Below are 21,063 nucleotides of genomic sequence, written 5' to 3' on the forward strand. Positions count from 1 at the left end.
ATGCAAAAATTTTGTTGAATGGCTATGTAAACTTGTATAGGTGGGGGTGGCTGAGATGAGCAATAGAGACGCGTTTCATGGCCTGCACTAAACAGCGGGCTACCTAGGCATCATAAATACCAAACCTCTGAAACTAAAATCTCATCTTGCTTGGGAGGTAAAATCCATATCTTGAGAAGCTGCCCATTGTACACCTTGTCACTTTCTGCCCTTGTATAGCTTGTATTACCAGTGATACAATGCAATGGATTAGAAAGGTGATGTGTACAGGTAAGGGCATCCCTTCTGAATGATTCCATTTAAGGAGCTGTAAATGATCGCTTTATGGTCTAACTAAATCACGTCTGACTCATGACATCAGCGAGGAACACAAGCAAAGTTAATCAGTTACAACACACGTGACTGGCCTAGTTATAGAACCCAACATTTGCTGTGCTGTGTGTATAACATTACCTAGGAAACACATGCCATGTATTATAAGGGAGCTCACAGCTGCATCATATGTGGGTTTACTTCAAACATTCGCTTTGCCGACATGGAATTTTCCATATACGAAGCTATATATCCCCGGGCTATGCACAATTAGAAAAACATGGCTGCTTTCTTCCTGAAAGAACATCACTCTTATCCTCAGTGTGTGGTATTGCAGCTCATTTCTATTGAAGTAAATAGAGTGGAGTTGTAATACCACACACAACCTGAGGACAAGTATGGTGTGGTTTTTGGAAGTGGAAAAAAAGCAGTTATGGTTATTTTCATCCTCGATAATCCCTTTAAAGCACTCCTGGTGGAATATCTACCTGTCTCTCAACTAGACTTATTATAATTCTGTCATTGCTCTCCTCTTGCTGAGTATAAAGTGTTAGACAGCGTTAGAACAGAAAACATGTTACACGGTGCACAATATGTGAACTGTATGTTAGGATATTATCAAAGTTGAGACAAAAGAAACATTAATGGCTCCACAAGGTGCTGTTATTATGCTGGAGTACTTGATCGTAGCTCTGACTAGATGGAGCAGATAAAGAAAGCAACCAAAACAGACTAAAGGCGATATTACACGGCACAAACTAGGGGGAAAAGCGAGTAGGAGTGTCTGTATGGGTGACCCATCAAAGAGAGCGGTGCTCTGCTGCCACTGCTCCTATTACAGGGAGCAACGGACAGCAGACCGTCACTGTCATGGTTGTTTTTTAATCAACATGCTGAAAAAGACCACAATGTCTGCTTATCATTGCCTTTTAACATGACCTATTACACCTAACTATTATTGTCCGGAACAGGTAATAATCGAACAAATATGGCCAGTAATTGCTTGATGTAATAGGGCCCTTAAGGAAATACATGTAATCAAAGTCCTATGACACTGCTCATAAGAACAAATGTGACAAAAACATTCCAGACTAATCTATAATCTATCAGAAACCACCCAAAAACATACAGTGGCAAATGATCAATTTTTTGTTTCAGCCATGGTGAGCCAAAAAAAAAAAAACTAGAGGTCAATGGCACAGTATGTTTAGAATGGTATGGTATGACTTTCCTATAGAGGTTAACTGAGAAATTCCACAAAAAAAACCTGCTTTGTATCTGCCATGTGTGAACATACCTGTAAGCCATGGCTGGAAGACCACTGTGGTAAACTGCTTGGATATTAGGTTTATATGTTACACATATGTTACTTGGCAGGACAATACTTCCCAGATGTAGCAAATTAATGGAAACCGAGTTCTATTCTTATTTCCCACTGATTCCGAGCACTGAACTCAAAAACACATAATACGTGTATGTGTTTCATAGTTTTTTTTATTTCATATATTTAGTGCAAAGAATTCTGTTCTCTGTGTCTCAATACTTTGTGATTAAACAAGATGAAAGGGAAACTACACAATCTCGCTACAGCGCACAGGGCACTGAGGATGAAGCCAAGTTTCTTACCTTCATCCTAGGCGCCATTGTTATATGCTAATTAGACGATTTGGTGTACTGGGCACCGTGCACCGATCTGCCCCTAGCCGCCTCGCCCCTTCTAATGAATATTAGCAGAATTTCCCTTTAAGGATTATAGGAACACTTGTAGTACATATGTGATGTTTTAGAGGCAAAATAATCATGACCATAGTTTCTAAGTTTTTCTCATAGTTAATAGGGGGGGAAAAAAAACAACAAGAACACAACTAAATCTGACATACCTTTTTTCTCCCCAGTAAATGGTACATAGTCTTCCCTGTCTTTTTGAGCAAGAGCTTCCTGTTCCAAAAACTCTAGAAGACGCTCTCTGTCATAAGGACCTGTGGCTTCCTTTAGAGTTTGGTCCTTCTGTCGAAATCCCGCTGGCAACAGTGCATTCTAGGGCACAGAAAATACAATAGAATGAATGGTTGCCCCAGTCTATTCACAGCAAGTGCTGGGCACAATAACAATGTAACACAGTGCTGAACATTTGTGGTATTGGTGTTTCTGGTCATACAATCATATATAAATATTACCATTAGCAAGTCTCATAATGGTATTACACCATAGCACCTGAGGCATACTCTTCCAGTTCTACAAGCATCCCTCATCACACTAACTGTGCACTCACTTATTGCTTCTTTACATAACAATCTGGTTAGTACATGATGCCATACTGCATACATAATACTGTATAGGTAATCTCTTTCCTTATTTTCATTAAAGGGATTTAAGTTCCAGTGTTTCTCAACTCCAATCCTCAAGACCCACCAACAGGTCATGTTTTGAGGATTTCACAGGTGATATAATTAGTCAGTGCACAACTGTTGTATGGGATATCCGCAAAACATGACCTGTTAGTGGGTCTTGAGGACTGGAGTTGAGAAACACTAGATTAAACTATCAGCAGGTTAGCAGTATCTAACCTTCTATGTCCCTATAGCACACACAGGGCTGAGGATGAAGGATTCTTACCATCATCCTCTGCACCGTTTCCATGATATTAGTAGTTCATGGCCTATGCTAGTAAGTCTTTTTGGTGCACTGGGGACGGGACTACCATACCCAGGGCACCAATTGCGCCCCAGATGGCCAAATTGACTTAATAGAATTAGGGTTAAACTCATGAAGATCACTGAAATGGAGCCGAGGATGAAGGAAACTTCTTCATGTGCCCTTTGTGCAATTGAGAGATATAAGCAGTATAAATGCTTCTAACCTACTGATAGTACTGTATATACCCTTATTACATTCTTTAACATAAAACATTTTACCTTCTCCAAAACTCACACAACTTGCAAAACCAATAACACCTTCAGTTTTACTGCAATGGACCCATGAAATAGATGCATTACCTTCAAGTTTGTGCATACACCTTTAAGATATGTTCACATTCTGTAAGAGACCGGCCGTTCCGTGACCCGGCCGGGACACGGAACGGCCAGTCTCTGAAAAGATCATCCCGGCCGATACTGCAGTACCGTCCGGATGATCTTTGTAGCCGCAGGGTTCTGATGGGGGTCCATCTGCGCGCCCGCATTAGAACTCCCCACTGCACACTATTTTCCATAGTGTGCACTGACAGGGTTTTCTGCGTCCGCTACTCACTGAATAGCGGCTGCAGAAAACTGACATGTACGTTTTCTGCGGCGTGAAAGAGATCCCGGCCAGAGCGTATACTACGTGTATATGCCCTGGCCGGGATTCCATAAAAAGCAAGAAAACGTATACTATCGTAAAAAGTACAGCTGTTGTTGCCGATTGCAACAACGACCATACTTTTACGAAAATATACGTAGTGTGAACATAGCCTTAGGGTGCATTCACACGTACAGGATCTGCAGCAGATTTAAAGTTGCAGATTTAAAGCAAATCATCAGTTATAAATCTGGGCTATCAAATCTTCTGGGGATCCTGTAAGTGTGAATGCACCCTAAATGACTGACAGCCAACAGTTATCTTTTCCGTCTTCCCCATACATAGGAACATTGGCCACAGCCAAACGTTCCCTTGCTCTCTATAGGAAGGGGTAAGCTGCAGGCATTTGGATGGCAGCTTCTCTCTCAGAGAACAAAGGGGGTTAAGCAGTAAACTGAACACACCCGACCCCTATCTCCACAAAGATCGACTGTTTATGCTGATTGCCGGCTGACGTAAGTATAAAATGTCAGGGTGCTATTAGACAGGCGGCCTAATCAATAATGTAAATGAGCTCCAATCTGCTAGATCAGTGCTCATTTACTGAGCCTAGGTTTTCTTTCCTAAAGTAACTCCCATGCATACAGATATTTCATATCACTGGAGACATCTTTATACGTGTTAAGTTTATTTAGGCGACTGCAAAATAACCAATGCAATGCACATCTCAAAACTGGATCTTTGCTTAAAGTAACACTGTCACCCCCTATTTGCATTTTGACTGCTCTCCACAGGTGTAAAGGGTAAATGTTACAGCTTTCATTACTTATTTTATATCACACCTCATGATGCTTGTTCTGGTAAAAAGTCGTTTTTATGACCTGTGGATTGGTATATGTGGGCGGGGCCTCGTGGCCTATGTGGCACTTCGCTCCGCCCCTAGCGTCACTTAGCCCCGTCCCCATCAGTGACGTCGCATAGGTGCCGCCCCCTCAGCAGCCATTGGAAGGGCCAGCCTAAAGCTCTAGGCCCCGCCCCCCTAGATTGTCCCTCACCAATGGCCGCTGAGGGGGTGGGGCCTATGCGGTGATGTCACGAATGAGGCGGGGCTAAGTGGCGCAGTGATGTGGCACATAGGCCGCAAGGCCCCGCCCACATATACCAATCCACAGGTGATAAAAACGACTTTTTACCAGAACAAGCACCATGAGGTGTGATATAAAATAAGTAATGAAAGCTGTAACATTTACCCTTTACACCTGTGGAGAGCAGTCAAAATGCAAATAGGGGGTGACAGTGTCACTTTAAACATTTTTTTTTTTGTTGCTTTTGTGCTTGGATCACCACAAATCTGGCAGGAAAGCTCTGAGTACAAACCCTTGGGAAAGATTACAATGTTCTACAGGAAATGCAGAACAGAAGCCAGACACTGTTTCACATGCAGAAGCCTTCAAGACATAACCAAGCATCTTACAGAAATAAAGAAGACAAACCTAATCAAGTGTGACTTAGTGAAGGGATTGGTGGATTCATTAGGCTGGATATTAAAGTAAGACTCTGAAAGAAAAGTTCCAAGAGCCTAAGGTGAATATATAAACACATGATGTGCGGGACTTTAAGAGCGACCTATGAATGGAACAACCTCAATGTTGATTATAAGAAAAACACAGCAAGAAGCCTAGAAAATAAGGAGAGGTGGGGAAAAAAACTAAATATTTTCACAACTGCGCTCAACCTAGAGAATGTGTCCACCTATTATAAGCTAAAAAAATATGATGGGAAAATTCCGTTTTGTTTGATGTTGGGTAGTAGAAGAAATGATTTGGGATACCAAAGAAAGGACTGCCACTATTGTTTGCACGACTTGTGCCAGAAAGCATTTCTAAGAGGCAATGTTAAATCATTTGGAACAGACTTAAAGGGGTTGTCCGGCGATAAAAAATTATTCACAGAATAACACACATTACAAAGTTATACAACTTTGTAATGTATGTTATGTCTGTGAATGGCCCCCTTCCCCGTGTTTCCCCCCACCCACGCTAGACCCGGAAGTGTGGTGCATTATACTCACCGCATATCGTGTCGTCCACGGTCTCCGATCGTCAGCAGTGACGTCTTCTTCGGGAGCTTGGCGGATCTTCCCGAGTGCCGGCCGCCCTCTGCAGCGTCATCCGAAGCTCAGCCGCGATTGGCTGAGCTTAACTGGGCTCAGCCAATCGCGGCTGAGCGGCTGATGACGCGGCCACGTCATCAGCTGCTCAGCCGCGATTGGCTGAGCACAGTTATGCTCAGCCAATCGCGGCTGAGCTTCGGATGACGCTGCAGAGGGCGGCCGGCACTAGGGAAGATCCGCCAAGCTCCCGAAGAAGACGTCACTGCTGACGATCGGAGACCGTGGTCGGCACGCGACAGGTAATGTATAGCGCACCACACTTCCGGGTACACGGGTGGGGGTGGTGGGACACGGGGAAGGGGGCCATTCACAGACATAACATACATTACAAAGTTGTATAACTTTGTAATGTGTGTTATTCTGTGAATAATTGTTTATCGCCGGACAACCCCTTTAACAGATATCATCTATTCTAAACTGAAAAAAACAACAATTTTTACCTCTAAGAGAAGCCGTCTTCTTAAATACTCCTCTCAAAGAAATATTTTATAAAATACATATGGGACGGGCCAACTTAAATAACCAATGGGAATTTGAAATAGTTTGGAGGTTGTCTTCCAGAGAGCTCTCACTGGACTGATCAACCCAGCCATTCTATGGGAGGAGGCTCAGATGCAGACTTTGACTGTCTAAAAGCTGCCAATACACCTTCAATAACTGTCACCCAAATGATTGTTTACCCAGGAGATATCTTTCCAGGCCTCCCCATACACATTCATGTGTTCTCTATGGGGAACTGAGGAGTATGCAGCAGCCAAACACCTTATCCTTTCAAAAACAAAAAAGGGTCTGGCAGTGAAAATCTCAACCTAATACTGTTGGCCCAACCCACCACTAGTGTATAGGCACCTATGTAGGGGGCTACACATTACACTGACTCTCTCACATCCCTAGTTGCAGGGAGAATGGTCAAACACTCTTCATCAAGAGCCCAGAGTCCTGAAGATGACTGTTGTACGGTGCAGCTCCTATTGTCCTTGTATGTTCTCCTACAAATAAAGGTGTTGTTTTCTGGATAAAAAAGCTAACATTCATCATTTCCATTCTCACCTCTGGATCCATCTCTTCCAGAACATTTTCCAGTTGCTTTAGATCAGCTTCTGAGAGGTTTCCAAGAAGTTCATCGTCATCCATATCTCTGTACTTGTCGAAGTCTTTCCGAAAGGCAGTAGTCATCGTTTCAGCTTCTTGTTGGGTGTCCACAACACCCGGCTGCTAGCAAATTTCCTTTTAATATCCTTGCTGTATTTCTAGAAAATTCAATCATAAAAAAACAGATTTACTTTACTCTTAAAAAAACACATACGTAGGCAATATTTCCTAATCTATACAACATGATAAAGACAGAAAGAAATTCTAAGGGCCCTATGACACCAAATGATTATCGGCTGTACTTGACCGATTACCGGCCAATTATGGTTTGGGGTAATAAGTGATGTTAAGAAGCAACGATCAGCCGACATGCACGATGTCTGCTGATCCTCGTCTTTAAACATGACCTATCAAAGTTGCATGTCACTCCATGTAATAGGAGCGGCGGCAGCAGCAGGTCACCGCTCTCTTGAATGAGCTGCCTGGACAATCTAAAGGTCATCCGAGCCACCCTTCCTGCAGCTCCCCCCTGCCCCCCCCGTTCAATGTCTGTGTGTGTAATAGCACAAACAGCTGGCAGGGAACAAGGAGAAAGCAAGTGATGGTCTGACAGTGTGGCCCTCGATTCCTCTCCACAATCGAACCGAGTAATACGACCCTTACACTTTCTATGCACCTATTACACTTCAGGGGTAATAACATACTCAAAGGGCCCTTTTACACGAGACGGTTATCGGCCATAAAATCGTTATATCGTTCGAAATTTAAACGATAATAGTTCTGTGTAATTGCAGGCAACGACAGAAAAAAATCATTCGTATGTCGTTAATTTAGATCTGAACCTAAAATTATCGTTAATCGTTCGCTGTCATTCCACATTCGTTCGCTCAAGTTCTGCATTTGTTCACTAATCGTTCAGTGTAATAGCACATTGTTCATTGGTTTGCTGAGATCAGAAGGAGTAAATGATCATAGTAACTATCACAATAACAATCGTAGTAACAATCGTAACTAACAACCATCATTCTGTGTGATATGGTGAACAATTGCAGGTTAACAATAAACAATCTAATTTGCAATCATTTATTGTTAGTCGTTAATCGTTAAAAATTGCTCCGTGTAATAGGACCCTGAGAGAATACAGGCCACTAATACTTTAAATTGGATACAGAGCTATACTTGTTACCCAAATATTTCATGACCAGCTCTGTCCATATCCATAAGGTATATAAACGTCATAAAAGGAGAGTATGCCTTTACCTCTCCATGTGTTAGAACAGAGAACCCTACTTACGGACCTGGCTGATGCAAACACTACAGCCATTCATTTCACTGTCTGCCATGTCATGATACCATTCCCTTCCCATGGCCAGGGTGTTCATTCCACAAGCGATAATAGCTGGTAACTGGAGAGGCTGGACCCACAAGGGTCCGTTGGTCAACAAAACAGCATCTTATGTGGTCTTAAAAAGACAACCCTTTAAAGTTTTATTTCCTTTGGATAAAGTAACAACATGTCACTAAACTATGGTGTCACTATTTGATCAGTGGGAGCTGGTTTAGCACTGCATCTCTTTACTCTTCTTCCCTACAGAATTAGGATCAGTGGAAGTCATAGTGATCAGACCCTTAATAATCATGATGTTCAACTTTCCACTCTATTAAAAGTAGCGACATGTCAAAGACATTGTTCTTTTAACTGTAGATGGAAAATAACGGCACACTGTTTATCAATACAAGAAACATGTTACTTCTTATCTGTAGGAAGCAGATAGGAAGAAACAATGTCCAAAGAAAGGTTTAATTAGAATTCCAAGGCAATCCTGAGACTGGCGTAAGAAAAATAAATAGATTTCTGTACAGCAATTTATCTTGTGATTTTCACATAGACTTGTATTTCTGCTTTAAAAACAATGACATGTAATATAGTAAAGCAGATTAACGTTATCCAGGCTGGCAATGACCCCAGGTAATACTAAACTTTTTCTGCAAAGACTTCCTGAAATGTGGGCATCAAGGTTATCCTGGCAAAATTAACTTGTCCCCTATCCACAAGATAGCGGACAAGTAAGAGATTGCGGGGTGTCTGACCCCCTTACCCCCCACAATCTCTGTATCAGGCCCCTAGATTCTTTGATATGAATACAGCCACGGGTACGGCACATAACCAGAGGCTCTATTCATTTCTATGGAGCCATCGGAAAGAGACAAGTAAGCACACGGAGTGACGACCAGCAGACCACAGTTATTTTTTTCCACATGTTTTAAGACAAGAATCAGCCAACATCATGCACATCAGCTGATCGTTGCCTTTTAACAATAGTTATTACACTAAGCGATTATTGGCCGATAACACTGGTACACAGATTTTCAAAAGTTGTTTGGTTCTGAAATAAAACTAGCCATTTCTTAATGATTTTTATGTGCTGAATTCAAATATCACAAGGGAAAATGTGAATTGGCTCTAGTCTCTATGATATGGAAGAGTTCTCATGTTTTGTGAATTGTATAGAATGCAGTATAATAGCCTACATATTTATTACTTCTGCAATCATAAGGAAGCAAGTTTACTGTTCATAAACTTTTGAAATATATTAATAGGAAACTTAGTTCTATCTGAAATCAACTACAATTTACAGGCAGATCCAAGAATTTTTACAAATTAATTATGTTTATTGAACTCTGGAATGTAGGTCCTTATTCAATGGCTACTTGGTGCATTTACACATCTTTTGTATTCATACATGGGATTGTCTCTGATAACTGTCCAACAGTAATCTACAAGCATTGATGGGTTCCATTTACCCCGATATCTTAGGCTAGGTTCACACGGCGTTTTTGCAATCCGTTTTTGCATAAAAACTATTAAAAACGGATGCATTTGTGTGCATCCGTTTTGATCTGTTTTTCCATTGACTTCCATTATAAAAAAAAAAAAAACAAATCAAAGCAGATCAGTTTCTTTTGACAGACACAAAAACGTAGCTGACACTACTTTTGTGTCTGTTAAAAAAAGGGATCCGTTTTAATCAGTTTTTCTTTTTATAATTGAAGTTTATGGAAAAAGGAATCAAAACGGATGCACACAAATACATCCGTTTTCTGCAAAAAAACGGATTGCAAAAACGGATTGCAAAAATGCAGTGTGAACCTAGCCTTACACGGATACCTTTTTTCCATATTGGTCATTCTAAGATGATGCAATATACCAGTTGATGATGCAATACTGATGATGCAAACTTTTCCCAATATTGTATAACAGGCTGTGAGAAGTACAGAAAGTTCGTCTATATCTTGAAAATTAGAGCCAATTTCAAAATTTGAACATCCTTTTCGAGCTCAGCACCCCAAAATTAGTTAAGATCAACTGTTTTCATGTTGAAACCTTTTTGGCTGTTGACCAGTGTAATCGGCCAAATACAGCCAATAATTGCTTGGTGTAATAGGGCCTTCAGTGTCACAAAGCTGAAGATGTATTAGGAAGTATTAGAGAAAGAACCTGCACCCTGCCAAGACTTTACAATATTGTTTAATATTAATAACGTAAGACAAGGTTATGTGGTCTGATAAATACTTGATATTGTGCCTCAGCACAATATCAAGTAAGAAAAGTCCTTCCTGTAGCTAAGAACAACAATACTAAAGCCAAAGGCTGGAACGTGCTGCGGGGCCATCAGATATGGCGGTGGGCCCTCTCAGCAGGATAAGTGGCCACATTGGGAGATCACAAAAAGAAAAAAAACCTGTTCAGCTGACATTTCTAAAATGTACAGACAGTTTTTATTCTCTCTTGGCCTTACTACATATACACACTTGGCCAAACGTGCACGCAGGTTTAGTTGGACAGAACAGATGTTGTCCCACATGAAGCCATGTTTTCTTCGGGCAATGACATACTAAATGTATAAATGAGCCATGTACAACTATAATGAATCGCTATGCTTCCTTAATACTGTAAATTCGCTCATCTTTATTGGACATCTTGCCTCTTGCTGGGATAAGCAGAACATATAATTTCTCATAAAAGATCAAAAAACTACAAAAAGTTCTCCCTTCCAAAGTCATAAAATGGTCAGAAAATTAGAACAACTTTACGATATACGCTTTTTAGATCTTGTACCCAAATGATGGGAACAATAAATGTACGGGTAGGGGTGTAAAAAAAATAAAATGCACAGCAAAAAATAATGAACCTGATGCAGTCGTCATGGTCTTTGCCCTCAAGTAATAACAGAATCTGGGAAACTGCCCCGAGCAACAAATCAACCAAACAATCCCCATAGTTTATAGGAAAAGAAGAGAAGCCATACGAGTAATGAAAGTCATGTGCAATAAATCATGCTGTGGTTACGGCTTTTGGAAGTCAATGGCTACATCAGGACTAGTGATTCATGCTCATAAAAAAGATCCCATCCTAGGTCTTAAAAACAAAGATGTCACCCATTTAGCCTCATCTCTTACCTGTAAATATTGTGATGCATGGGAGGCAAGGAAGATGAGCAAGGAGAGAAACTGATCCTACATGACTTACAAAGTAAATGCAGTGAACCGTACCAAGACTCTCACTGGCTCTGTAGAATACCCTTGTATAGCACTTACTGTATGTGACTAGACAGCTGTTTACTGGATCTCCTGCATATGAAGGGATATCAAATGGCTGGAAGATCAACCAAATAAGTCTTCAGGAAGAAATGTTCCATATTAAAGAAACTGTTGGTAGGGTGCCCTATTTAAGGGTAGCATAAACCAGGGACAGAGAAGTTGTACATTGTTATCTGCAGCCAATTTGGAATAATATGGACAATAAGTAGTCTCCTCCTTCATATGTGTGAGCTCAGTAATCCTGGATATTCATGAGCAACAGCAAACATCACCCACCAGCTGCTGATTGGCAGTAAACTGGAAAGATGCGCCACAAATGCTATTCTCCAACGTATCAGCAGTACGGCTGAGCAGAATGATGCAGTGCAGCATTTCTGTTGCTAGTTTATGATGTCCTCATTGGCAGCATAAACCTAGTGACAGACTCCCTTTATGTGGCAGCAATATGGGGTGGCACAGACCGTCTACTGCCACCTATGGCTGTATTGGGAGGGGTGCAAAAAAAAATATTTTTTTTTTCCATAAAGTTCTATAACAAAGTTATATAACATCTTTAAAGAAATAGCAAACATTTTCACATTATTTGTAACTTTTGTCAGAATACCCCTTTAAGGTTAACATGTGTAAGAAGACAAGAGTCTCTTGTAGCATAACTTGTGAACTACAGCAGATATCTAACTTATAGATAGCAGATATCTTCCTCCCTTTTTCAACAGTGAGGTCACTCCCGCGATCAGTCAATTTCCATGGGTCTGGCTTCAGAAACAATGGCACTCAGCCAATATCACTGAGGCGAGCTGCAGCTGACCACATATTTCCTTTGCATGGTTACCGCAAGGAAGTGTAGTAATACACGGCACCCATACAGATGAATGTATGATCAGGCATGACATGGCTGTACAAAGTATGCAGGATCTCTCTTTTTTGCAGATTCCTATTATTTGCAAAGCTTTAACAGATACAAAACAGCAAAGAAAAAAATGAGAACGTGATGGCAGACGTGGGCACCAAAGTAACCACATGACTGCAGGCAAACATCATCCTGACATGGACGGCAGGGAATATGGGATTTTCTGATCTGAAGTGGTTGGTGAAATATTTAGACAGGGGATCCCCCACCAGTATTTGTCAGATTTCCAAGGAAGACAAAGCACAGCATGTTAAGCTACTCTTCTTGTCAGAATGACGGTCCTCAATATAGGTCGGGGGATCTGTTGGCACAGCTCTACCACTGCTATCATGGTATAACAGAAGTCATGAAGGCAGTATGGACACAGCCTAAACACATGATCCAGAATGCAGGAACAGCCATAGGTTTAGGAGGTTTCTGCTCTGACTCACCTTATCCCTCTATGTCATCCATATACTTTAACATGACAGATATATAGAGGTTGTCTGTACTGGACATTGAGCAGGTTTGTGCTTTTAATACGCAAGCACATATGAGTGTAGGGAAGTCTATGAAATGCCAGGACCCTGAGCCTCCAGTAGTTTATGTTTAGGGCATTCATCAGCTATAATTTCTAGCAGTCTGTTTCCAGCCCTGTAAGTCAGTGGTGGGATAGAGGATGGAAGCTGGAGGGGGGTCCACAACTGATATTCATCACATTCCAGCTTCCCTCTGTCTGTTCACAAATACTTCCAGCTGTTCAATGGAAAGTGTTCTCTATTTATTCCAGGAACAAGGATTGGAACCCTATGACCTCAGGATAAAAGAAATATGGGGCTTCCACATCATGTGCTATACATTCTGAGGCATATCATGCATTGACTCAGCAGGTAAATGGCTGCTAGAAGCGAGACTTTTGGGCTTAGATGGTGTACTCGCAGACGTAATGACAGCTACTATCTAGGATTTGCTCACACTTTTTATTTGATCACATTAGGAGCCTCAATTGCAGTTTTCATCAAGAATTCCAGACATAGTATAACATGCTATGCATTCTGAAAGAACACTAGAAACCCTACAGCCCCCTACTATAGTGAATGAGATCTGTCGGCGACATTGGTGTCCAACATACAGTATTATCCCCACTGACATGTTTTTCGTTGTTTTCTTCCTATGACAGAGCAGAATATCAGAAACAACGTTGACAAAAACAAAGCTTTAGGCCATGTTCACATGGGGTAAGACAACAGCCGTTGTCTTACAGGTGTCAGCTGGCTGATAATACATCACCACTTTATTTTAATTGGAATGCGGGCACATTCGGGTGTGCCCACGCTCCAATTTGCCATAGCCCACAATGTAAAGTATGGTCGGCAGTCATATTTTACACTATGTGCACAAAATAGACCTGTCAGCTACTTTGTGCAGCCGCATTGTATACAGTGTGTATACAGAACAGTCGTGATTCCCTACACTGTAATGTAATTGATCGATGTCATTAAACAACGGCCATTGTTCAATGCCAAAATACAGTGTGTGAACATGGCCTTATACTGAACAATACCTATAGGAGAGAAACGTTTCCACACTCTATATATAGGCATAAGTCTCTTTTAACATATAATAAGAAAGCATAATATCATCCCCCCCACCTCCCAGTATGCATAAAGCACCTGGTATTACTTCCTCGAGGTCACAGATTCTCAGGTTCTATCTATATAATGCTCAGCTGTAAATAACAGGATAACACAAAAGGCAACATCCTCTGCAGTATTGTAAAAGTGAGAAGAGATTGTAACAGATACAAATGTGTCCATTACATACGAGGCAGTCCATCAAGGTAAACCTGTTTATCCAGGTATTCCCATCTCTAGTTTAACTATACTAGTTAAACTTGTAGAGCTTAACAAGTTAAATACTTTTGCAAATAATTTGATTTAGCAAACCTGTCTCCTTCTCCTGATAAGTCAATCTTTCACTCCCAGTGTTGACAGCTTGATGTTTAGGTTACCAACCACCACTCTGCTCTAAAAGCAGTGATCTGGCTGGTATATTTAGATATACTATACATATTTATATATTATACAGCATGTATACATAAATCAATATAACTAGCCAGACTATTGCATTAAGAGCAGAGTGGTGGTCGGCAGGGCTGTTGAGTCGGAGTCGTGGAGTCCGAGTCGGAACTAGTTTTGGCTGGAGTTAAAAAAAAAAAAAAAATGTACAGACTCCGACTCCAGCTTTAAAAAAAAAAAAATCTTAGAACAATTTAAAATTGAGTTTTTAAAAGAATTGTATAAGTTCTGCTCATAAATATATATTATGAGCAACATTCTAATAGGACACTGGCTCTATTACATAAGGGTGGTCATGGAAAAGTTGTTGGTCACTATTTGGCAGTTTGTTTCTGAGCTGGAAGAGTCCATTGTGTGGGGGGAGATCTGTGCTGTTCTCTTCCTGGATGCTGGATGACTGTATATGAGCAGCAGTGTAATATGAAGATATCCTGTGTAATACAGAGGAGGAGGAGAAGACATAAGTAGTGTAGCACTAACCTCTGTCCTCAGTGTGGTGTTTTTCTTTAGTGTGCTACGGCTGCAGCTGTGTGTGTGTGTGTGTGTGTGTGTGTGCGCGCTATGGCTGCAGCAGGCTTTGTGTGTGTATGCTATGGCTGCAGCTGTGTGTGTGTGTGTGTGTGTGTGTGTGTGTGTGTGTGTGTGTGTGCTATGGCTGCAGCTGTGTGTGTGTGTGTGTGTGTGTGTGTGTGTGTATGTATGCTATGGCTGCAGCACATTGTGTGTGTGTGTGCTATGTCGTGCCCCCACACCCACAGTGACCCCTCTCTATATCACTATGGGTGACCCCTCTCTATATCACTATTGCTGACATCTATATTAGTGGTATCTGGCATGGTTAGCAGTGTTTCTGTGTGTATGATGAATATTTAGAAACATAGGAGATTGTCAGCAGGAAAAGACCACCTGCTCCATCTAGTCTAGTTCTGAGTAGTTCAGGACATGGGAGGCTGGAGACTGTCTGCATCCACTGCACACACAGGAGAAGCTGCTTTATATCTTTCCTTATTACCTCAGAAGTCACCCCAGGATCATGTAGGACATTAGGGAGAAGCTGCTGAGCCAGTGTGATAAATAACTCCCCTGGTATATGACTGGCGGCCATTTATGAAGGAGCAGAAGTCGAAGTCGGTCCTGATAAAATTCAGGAGTCGGAGCTGCGGCTTGCCGACTCCACAGCCCTGGTGGTCGGTAAGCTAGACAACAAGCTGTCAACATGTGCGGATATATCAGGAGGTAAGTTTAGTAAAAGAATGTATGTGCAAAATGATTTAACCTGGCGAGTTCTACAAGTTTATCTATATTGGTTGAGATGGGAATACCCCTTTAGGGTGCCTTCACATGTACCGTATTGCAGTAGACTTCACACTGCAAGTTCCGAAGTGAAATCCTCTGTGATACTGAGAATGTAGCCACGGCCTACTTAACTCAGCATCTGCCAGGCCAACACGCAAATACATCACCTGTCCATGCTCCATCTTGTTTCTCCGGCTCCCAGGTCACTGACAGTCCGTTCAGTCAGTCAATCAGTACTCTGTCCAGCCTCAGCCATCACCACTCATACCTCTGGTTACAACACAGTTTATTCTCTATACATACAACTTGTATGCCCTGTTAATAAGGCTGGGTTCACACTGTTTTTGCAATCCGTTTTTTGATGATGAAAAAAGGAGATGCAACTGTGTACATCCGTTTTGAGCCGTTTTTCCATTGACTTCCATTATAAAAAAACGGACACAAAAATGAGGTTGATCACGTTTTTGTGTCCGTTAAAAAAAAAAAAAAAATGAAATGGAAAAATGGATGCACACAACTGCATCCATTTTTTCCATCTGTTTTTCATTCGTTTTTTTGCAAAAACGGATGGAAAAAAAAAACAATTGCAAAAACGTAGTGTGAACCCAGCCTAAAGGTCTTGTTTTGACCTATTGGTATCTTGGACATCGTGCATGTCGGCTGATCATTATCTTCTATTACACAAAACGATTATTGGCCGTAAAGGTCGGTATCGGCCGAATACGGCTTATAATCGCTTTGTGTAATAGGGCATTAAATGGCAGTAATCTTCAATTTTTGTGAAACTTTGTGTATAGAAAATAAATATGTATAGAATAGAAAAAACACTGAAAAGTAGGACCCAACTGCAAATTCCTAGGCCTACCTGGCTTCGGGATCTGCACCACCTCAAGATCAAGATTGATATTCTGGGACTATCAAGCAATGGTGCAGTGGGGGGGCCTGCAACTGCCCGCCCCGATGGAACACAGCAACAAACAGCACTGAGAAAATCTAGCATCAAAGAGACTGAGAAATTCCAAAACAGTAGGGTGAGGTCACTTGTTAATAAGGATCTGAAACAAATAAATGCTGAGAAATTCCTTGCTGTGACTCACATATCAGTGCAGCACAGGTCACACTGATGACAAGGTGCTGTGTACACTGCTAGGATCTGGGCACATTCATGAATACATATTGTACCCTGACGTTATACGAAGTATGTAAATGACAGCAAATACATAAATTATAGTAAAGAAACCCAAATGTTATACAGTCCTCTCAACGCAAGATGGTGGTAGATTTAAGCTAAATTGTACTCACTGCCCCCCACCCCCCCTCCTCCCAACTATTGTAGCCGATCTGTCAAGTGCCTGGTATCCAGCTAAAAGTCCTTGTTAGTTGTCATCATGCAAATAAGCATCATCAGGAGAGTTTTCTTTTCGTCATGTCCTTTCCAGCTTGATGTCAAGCACAGTATATACATCCCTCTGGGTCTGGGTGCTGTATAGTGGGCCTATGCTTCATAGATCGAGTCCAGCAGGAAAGAAGCTTCTGTGCTATCCTTACCCTAACAGGGAATATGGGCATTTAATGGGTCAGTAACTCATTTAGTTTTTGCCTTTGTATCTATGCTGTATGGTGGGGACCCTTAGGGTAGGTGCACTCTACGGAATTTGCGCAGATAACATCCAGCGGATTCCGTATGCGCTAGTGCTTGAAGTTCCGCCCATCCCATAGGCTCTATTCTAAGCTCAGGTAGATTCCGCCATCTGCCCAAAGAATTGACATGACCATTCTTTGGGCGGACTGTGAAATCTGCCCGCGCACAGAATGAAGCCTATGAGACTGGCGAAAGCAGGTGAGGGGGGGGGGGGGTATGAGCAATGGAATCCGCTGGAAGTTATCCACGCAAATTCCGTAGTGTGCACATACCCTTAAAATGTAAATGCACATGCAGTGGAAAAAAAAGCAGATGTGTAAATCTTTTGTGGAGATTTACACAAAAAGAATCAGCAGCTGATTACTGTTAAAGATGTATGGATAATAAGATCTAAATAAATCTACCATGTTGCAGACTATATCCCCTAAGTGGTTGCAGGGAGGATTCTTAACACCCCAGCATGCCAGTCTCTGCTGTGGAGTTCTCCATGGATTTCTCTGTGTGTGTGGTGGGGGGGATCCTCCTCAGACATGGAGCATAGCCTGTACGTTACACATGCAGATTATGCTACAGGCTGAGATTATTTCTCTATTGCATGTGCAGGTACACTTAATGTAGATACACCGTCTGCCTGCACCACTACTCTGATCTATGAACGTTCCTGCCCGCACTCCTCTGCAATCCTGTACAAACCCAATTTAAAAGAAAAATCTGAGGAATTATGAGGATTAGTCATCCTTTGAAGTCCTATGTCATAAGTTATATATAATCATAAAATCATGGGAGAAATTACTTTAACAGGATCTGCTTTTCTTTCAACATCTCTACAGCCAGCTAGTTCTGGGGCCTGTACAGTAATTTATATTTACCATTAGAAAGCAATATACCATCAGTGGTAAGCAACAAGTCATTTCATACCCTATGCCTGTATGAATCAGCCATCGTCAACACCTCTTGTAAAGCCTGCCATAAAAAATTCTAATAATCAGCAACATAACATACGGTCTGCTATACCATCACAATGTGCATAGGGGGCAGCTCCGGCTACTGGCCTGAAAAAGCTGTAACAAAAACATTCATGTCAGAGGGGAAACATTCATAGTTGGCATCAACAGGATAAAGCTTAGACTGGGGTTACACAGTAACATTTGCTGTATGGGCACCAAGATATAGACAAACGGTCTCTAAACTGTGGCTATCCAGCTCCTGACAAACCACAACTCCAACCATGCTGAAAGCTGTAGTCTGCAACATCTGGAACCATTCAGGCCCTCCTAGCTGTTGCAAAAGTACAATTCCCATCATGCTAAAGCTTTGGCTATCCAGACATGATGGGAACTACTTGTCCTATTCAATTCCCTGCAACAATTATACAAGGAAAAGTCAAAGTCTAGAATGGAACCACGCCTGGGATTGCTGTGGGTCTGGCTTCTGAACCCTCCTACCCATATTATGGTCATATTCACTAATCCCCTCAACGGACTTCAGTTACCGGTGCCACTGCAGCAGATTTGCCATAGCACCTGCTAAAAGGAAGCACAAACAGTCTTTCCATTGAATCCCTGACAGCACAGCTACACTTCACACAATATAATGAAGGCAAACACTGCAGCATACCGCCCATATTTCCTCTATATATATACCCGTGGCACTGGACTTTTACAGCTCTCCAAAGGAACCATATAATAAATATGAGGCATATAATTTTAAAAAAGCACATAAAATGGCATTAACCACAGCAACACTGTAAAATATTTCATCACAGTCTGGCAGATTACTATGACCATTAGGAGAAGATCCCCTATAGCTACTTCCACTGCGGCCCTCTTGTTCAGCCAACAACCTGGACAATTTTCCTAGGATCTAGTATGTCAGTAATCAAATGGAAGGTTTAGTACAAAAAAAGGGTGATTTGAATGGTGATAGAAAAGATGTATAATAGAAACTTGCTAATACGGTAAGCCACTGTTTGCCAACCTGTGGATCTCCAGCTGTTGTAATGGTGCGACTCCTTTCATACTGCATGGTGGGAGTTGTAGTTTTGTAACAGCTGGAGATCCACAGGTAAGGGAACAGATATAGTTTACAACTATTCGCCTACATTTGTCACTTTGCTACAATTATATATATATATATATATATATATATATATATATATATACACACACACTTGAGAAAGGCTGAGTGTCTGTGAGCCACTGCATGTCCTTATACAATATGTTATAAGAAGATGCTATCCCTCAAACCTATCTTCTAGAGTAATGAGTGGACTCTGCCAGGACTGTGCATCTACAACTGGATTGTTGCTTCTTGTTAGTATATATATGTACACACAATAATCACAATAATCCATAATAGATAATAGGGTGAGGCTACTGTTCCTAAAACTTGCTGTGGTCTTCTCGCATAGTAAGCAAGTCCTACAATATGTGTAGCAGCCCGGACTGCTCCTGTCTGTCTTATAGATAACAGCACAAGCCTCTGCAATGACTTAGGACAGCATATATACATTGTGCCTCAGGGAAGCCCATATACTGCGTATACACCAATGCCAGAGCACAGGGCAATCTGCCTGGGCTTCTATTGAGGAATATTAGATACAAGTGTTGCTGTCACTTTATTGATGGATGAGAAGGTGTAACATGGCTACAGGCAGAATAATATCCATCTACAGGTAAAGATCCACAGTCCACTGAAGTCTATGGAGCCACCATGCATCCCTATCATACATGATATATTACACATAATAGCCTGGAGCAGGATGCATAGTGTACACCCAGCACAGGGAGACAGCTGTCACCCACTGGGACAGGACCCAGCACAAGGACTGGGAATCCCACACTGCAGCGTCACCAGGGCGCACACACTTCTCTTCCCTACACTATTCCTCCTCAGAGGCTGACACCAGGGAGCAGCAGCAGCCTGACCCGGGCACTACAGGTAGCCTCTCCCCGCCCGTGGCTCTCGGTCAGGTAGGATCAGGGCTGTGTCTCCTCTGCAGACTTCCTGATAAACTCCAGGCGGCTCTTACAAGTTACCTCCCGCCCGCAGGCTCTCAGTACGGACTCTCCCCTCCGGTAAGAATAGTACACCGTTCACACAGGTCCGGTATACAGCGGCATCGCCTTACCCCAGTGTAACGTGCCCAGCTCTGCCGCCAGGAAACCGCCAGCACCCAACCACGACACTCACTCACTGCAAACTCAGGCTGCTCCGGTAGCGGCATAGCGCAGGCGCAGACACTCCCTGAAACCAACGCGCAAAGCACCCTGGGAGTTGTAGTGTGGAGGAGTCACCGGCCGGGAATGTAGACACTGCACATAGGTGTGTATGTATGGAGATGCGGGCAAGCTAGCGCTCCGGCCATCCTCTCACCTCCTTGGTGTTTATGCACAAATAGATATAGCTAAGCAAATGTAAGGGAACAGTGCAGCAGTTGTCCATGGCAACCAGATTCCAGCTTTCATTTTAGGGACCTTTGCACACAGTGTGATGAATCTCCTGTGTGAAATAATAATTTATTGCTCTGTTCTATAGCAAGTTAATCCGTATTGACCACAGCAACCAATCAGAGCTCAGCTTTCATTATTCAATTTGGTCTGGTAAAATGAAAGCCGAGTTGTGATTGGTTGCTTTGGGCAATAAAGAGAATCTTCCAAGAAGCCAGCTTGATGTGGCTTTTATAAGTCATATATAGAGA

At 42.0% G+C, this 21,063-nt stretch overlaps 1 protein-coding gene across 2 annotated transcripts in view; it reads right to left on the reverse strand.

Moving 5' to 3' along the window:
- LOC138800820 (tropomodulin-3-like) overlaps positions 1-20,585 on the reverse strand; it is a 39,777-nt gene extending 19,192 nt beyond the window's left edge. The window contains exons 1-3 of one of the 2 annotated variants that reach the window (XM_069982875.1): positions 20,494-20,585; positions 6,815-7,014; positions 2,193-2,349 (exon numbers count right to left, since the gene is read on the reverse strand). In XM_069982875.1, coding sequence (XP_069838976.1) covers positions 2,193-2,349; positions 6,815-6,940 — 283 coding nt within the window. In that variant the 5' untranslated portion in view covers positions 6,941-7,014; positions 20,494-20,585. The other variant, XM_069982884.1, reaches the window with a different exon arrangement.
- Positions 20,586-21,063: the final 478 nt, after the last annotated feature.

Source organism: Dendropsophus ebraccatus, chromosome 1, assembly GCF_027789765.1.
Source record: "Dendropsophus ebraccatus isolate aDenEbr1 chromosome 1, aDenEbr1.pat, whole genome shotgun sequence".
Lineage (NCBI taxonomy): Eukaryota > Metazoa > Chordata > Amphibia > Anura > Hylidae > Dendropsophus > Dendropsophus ebraccatus.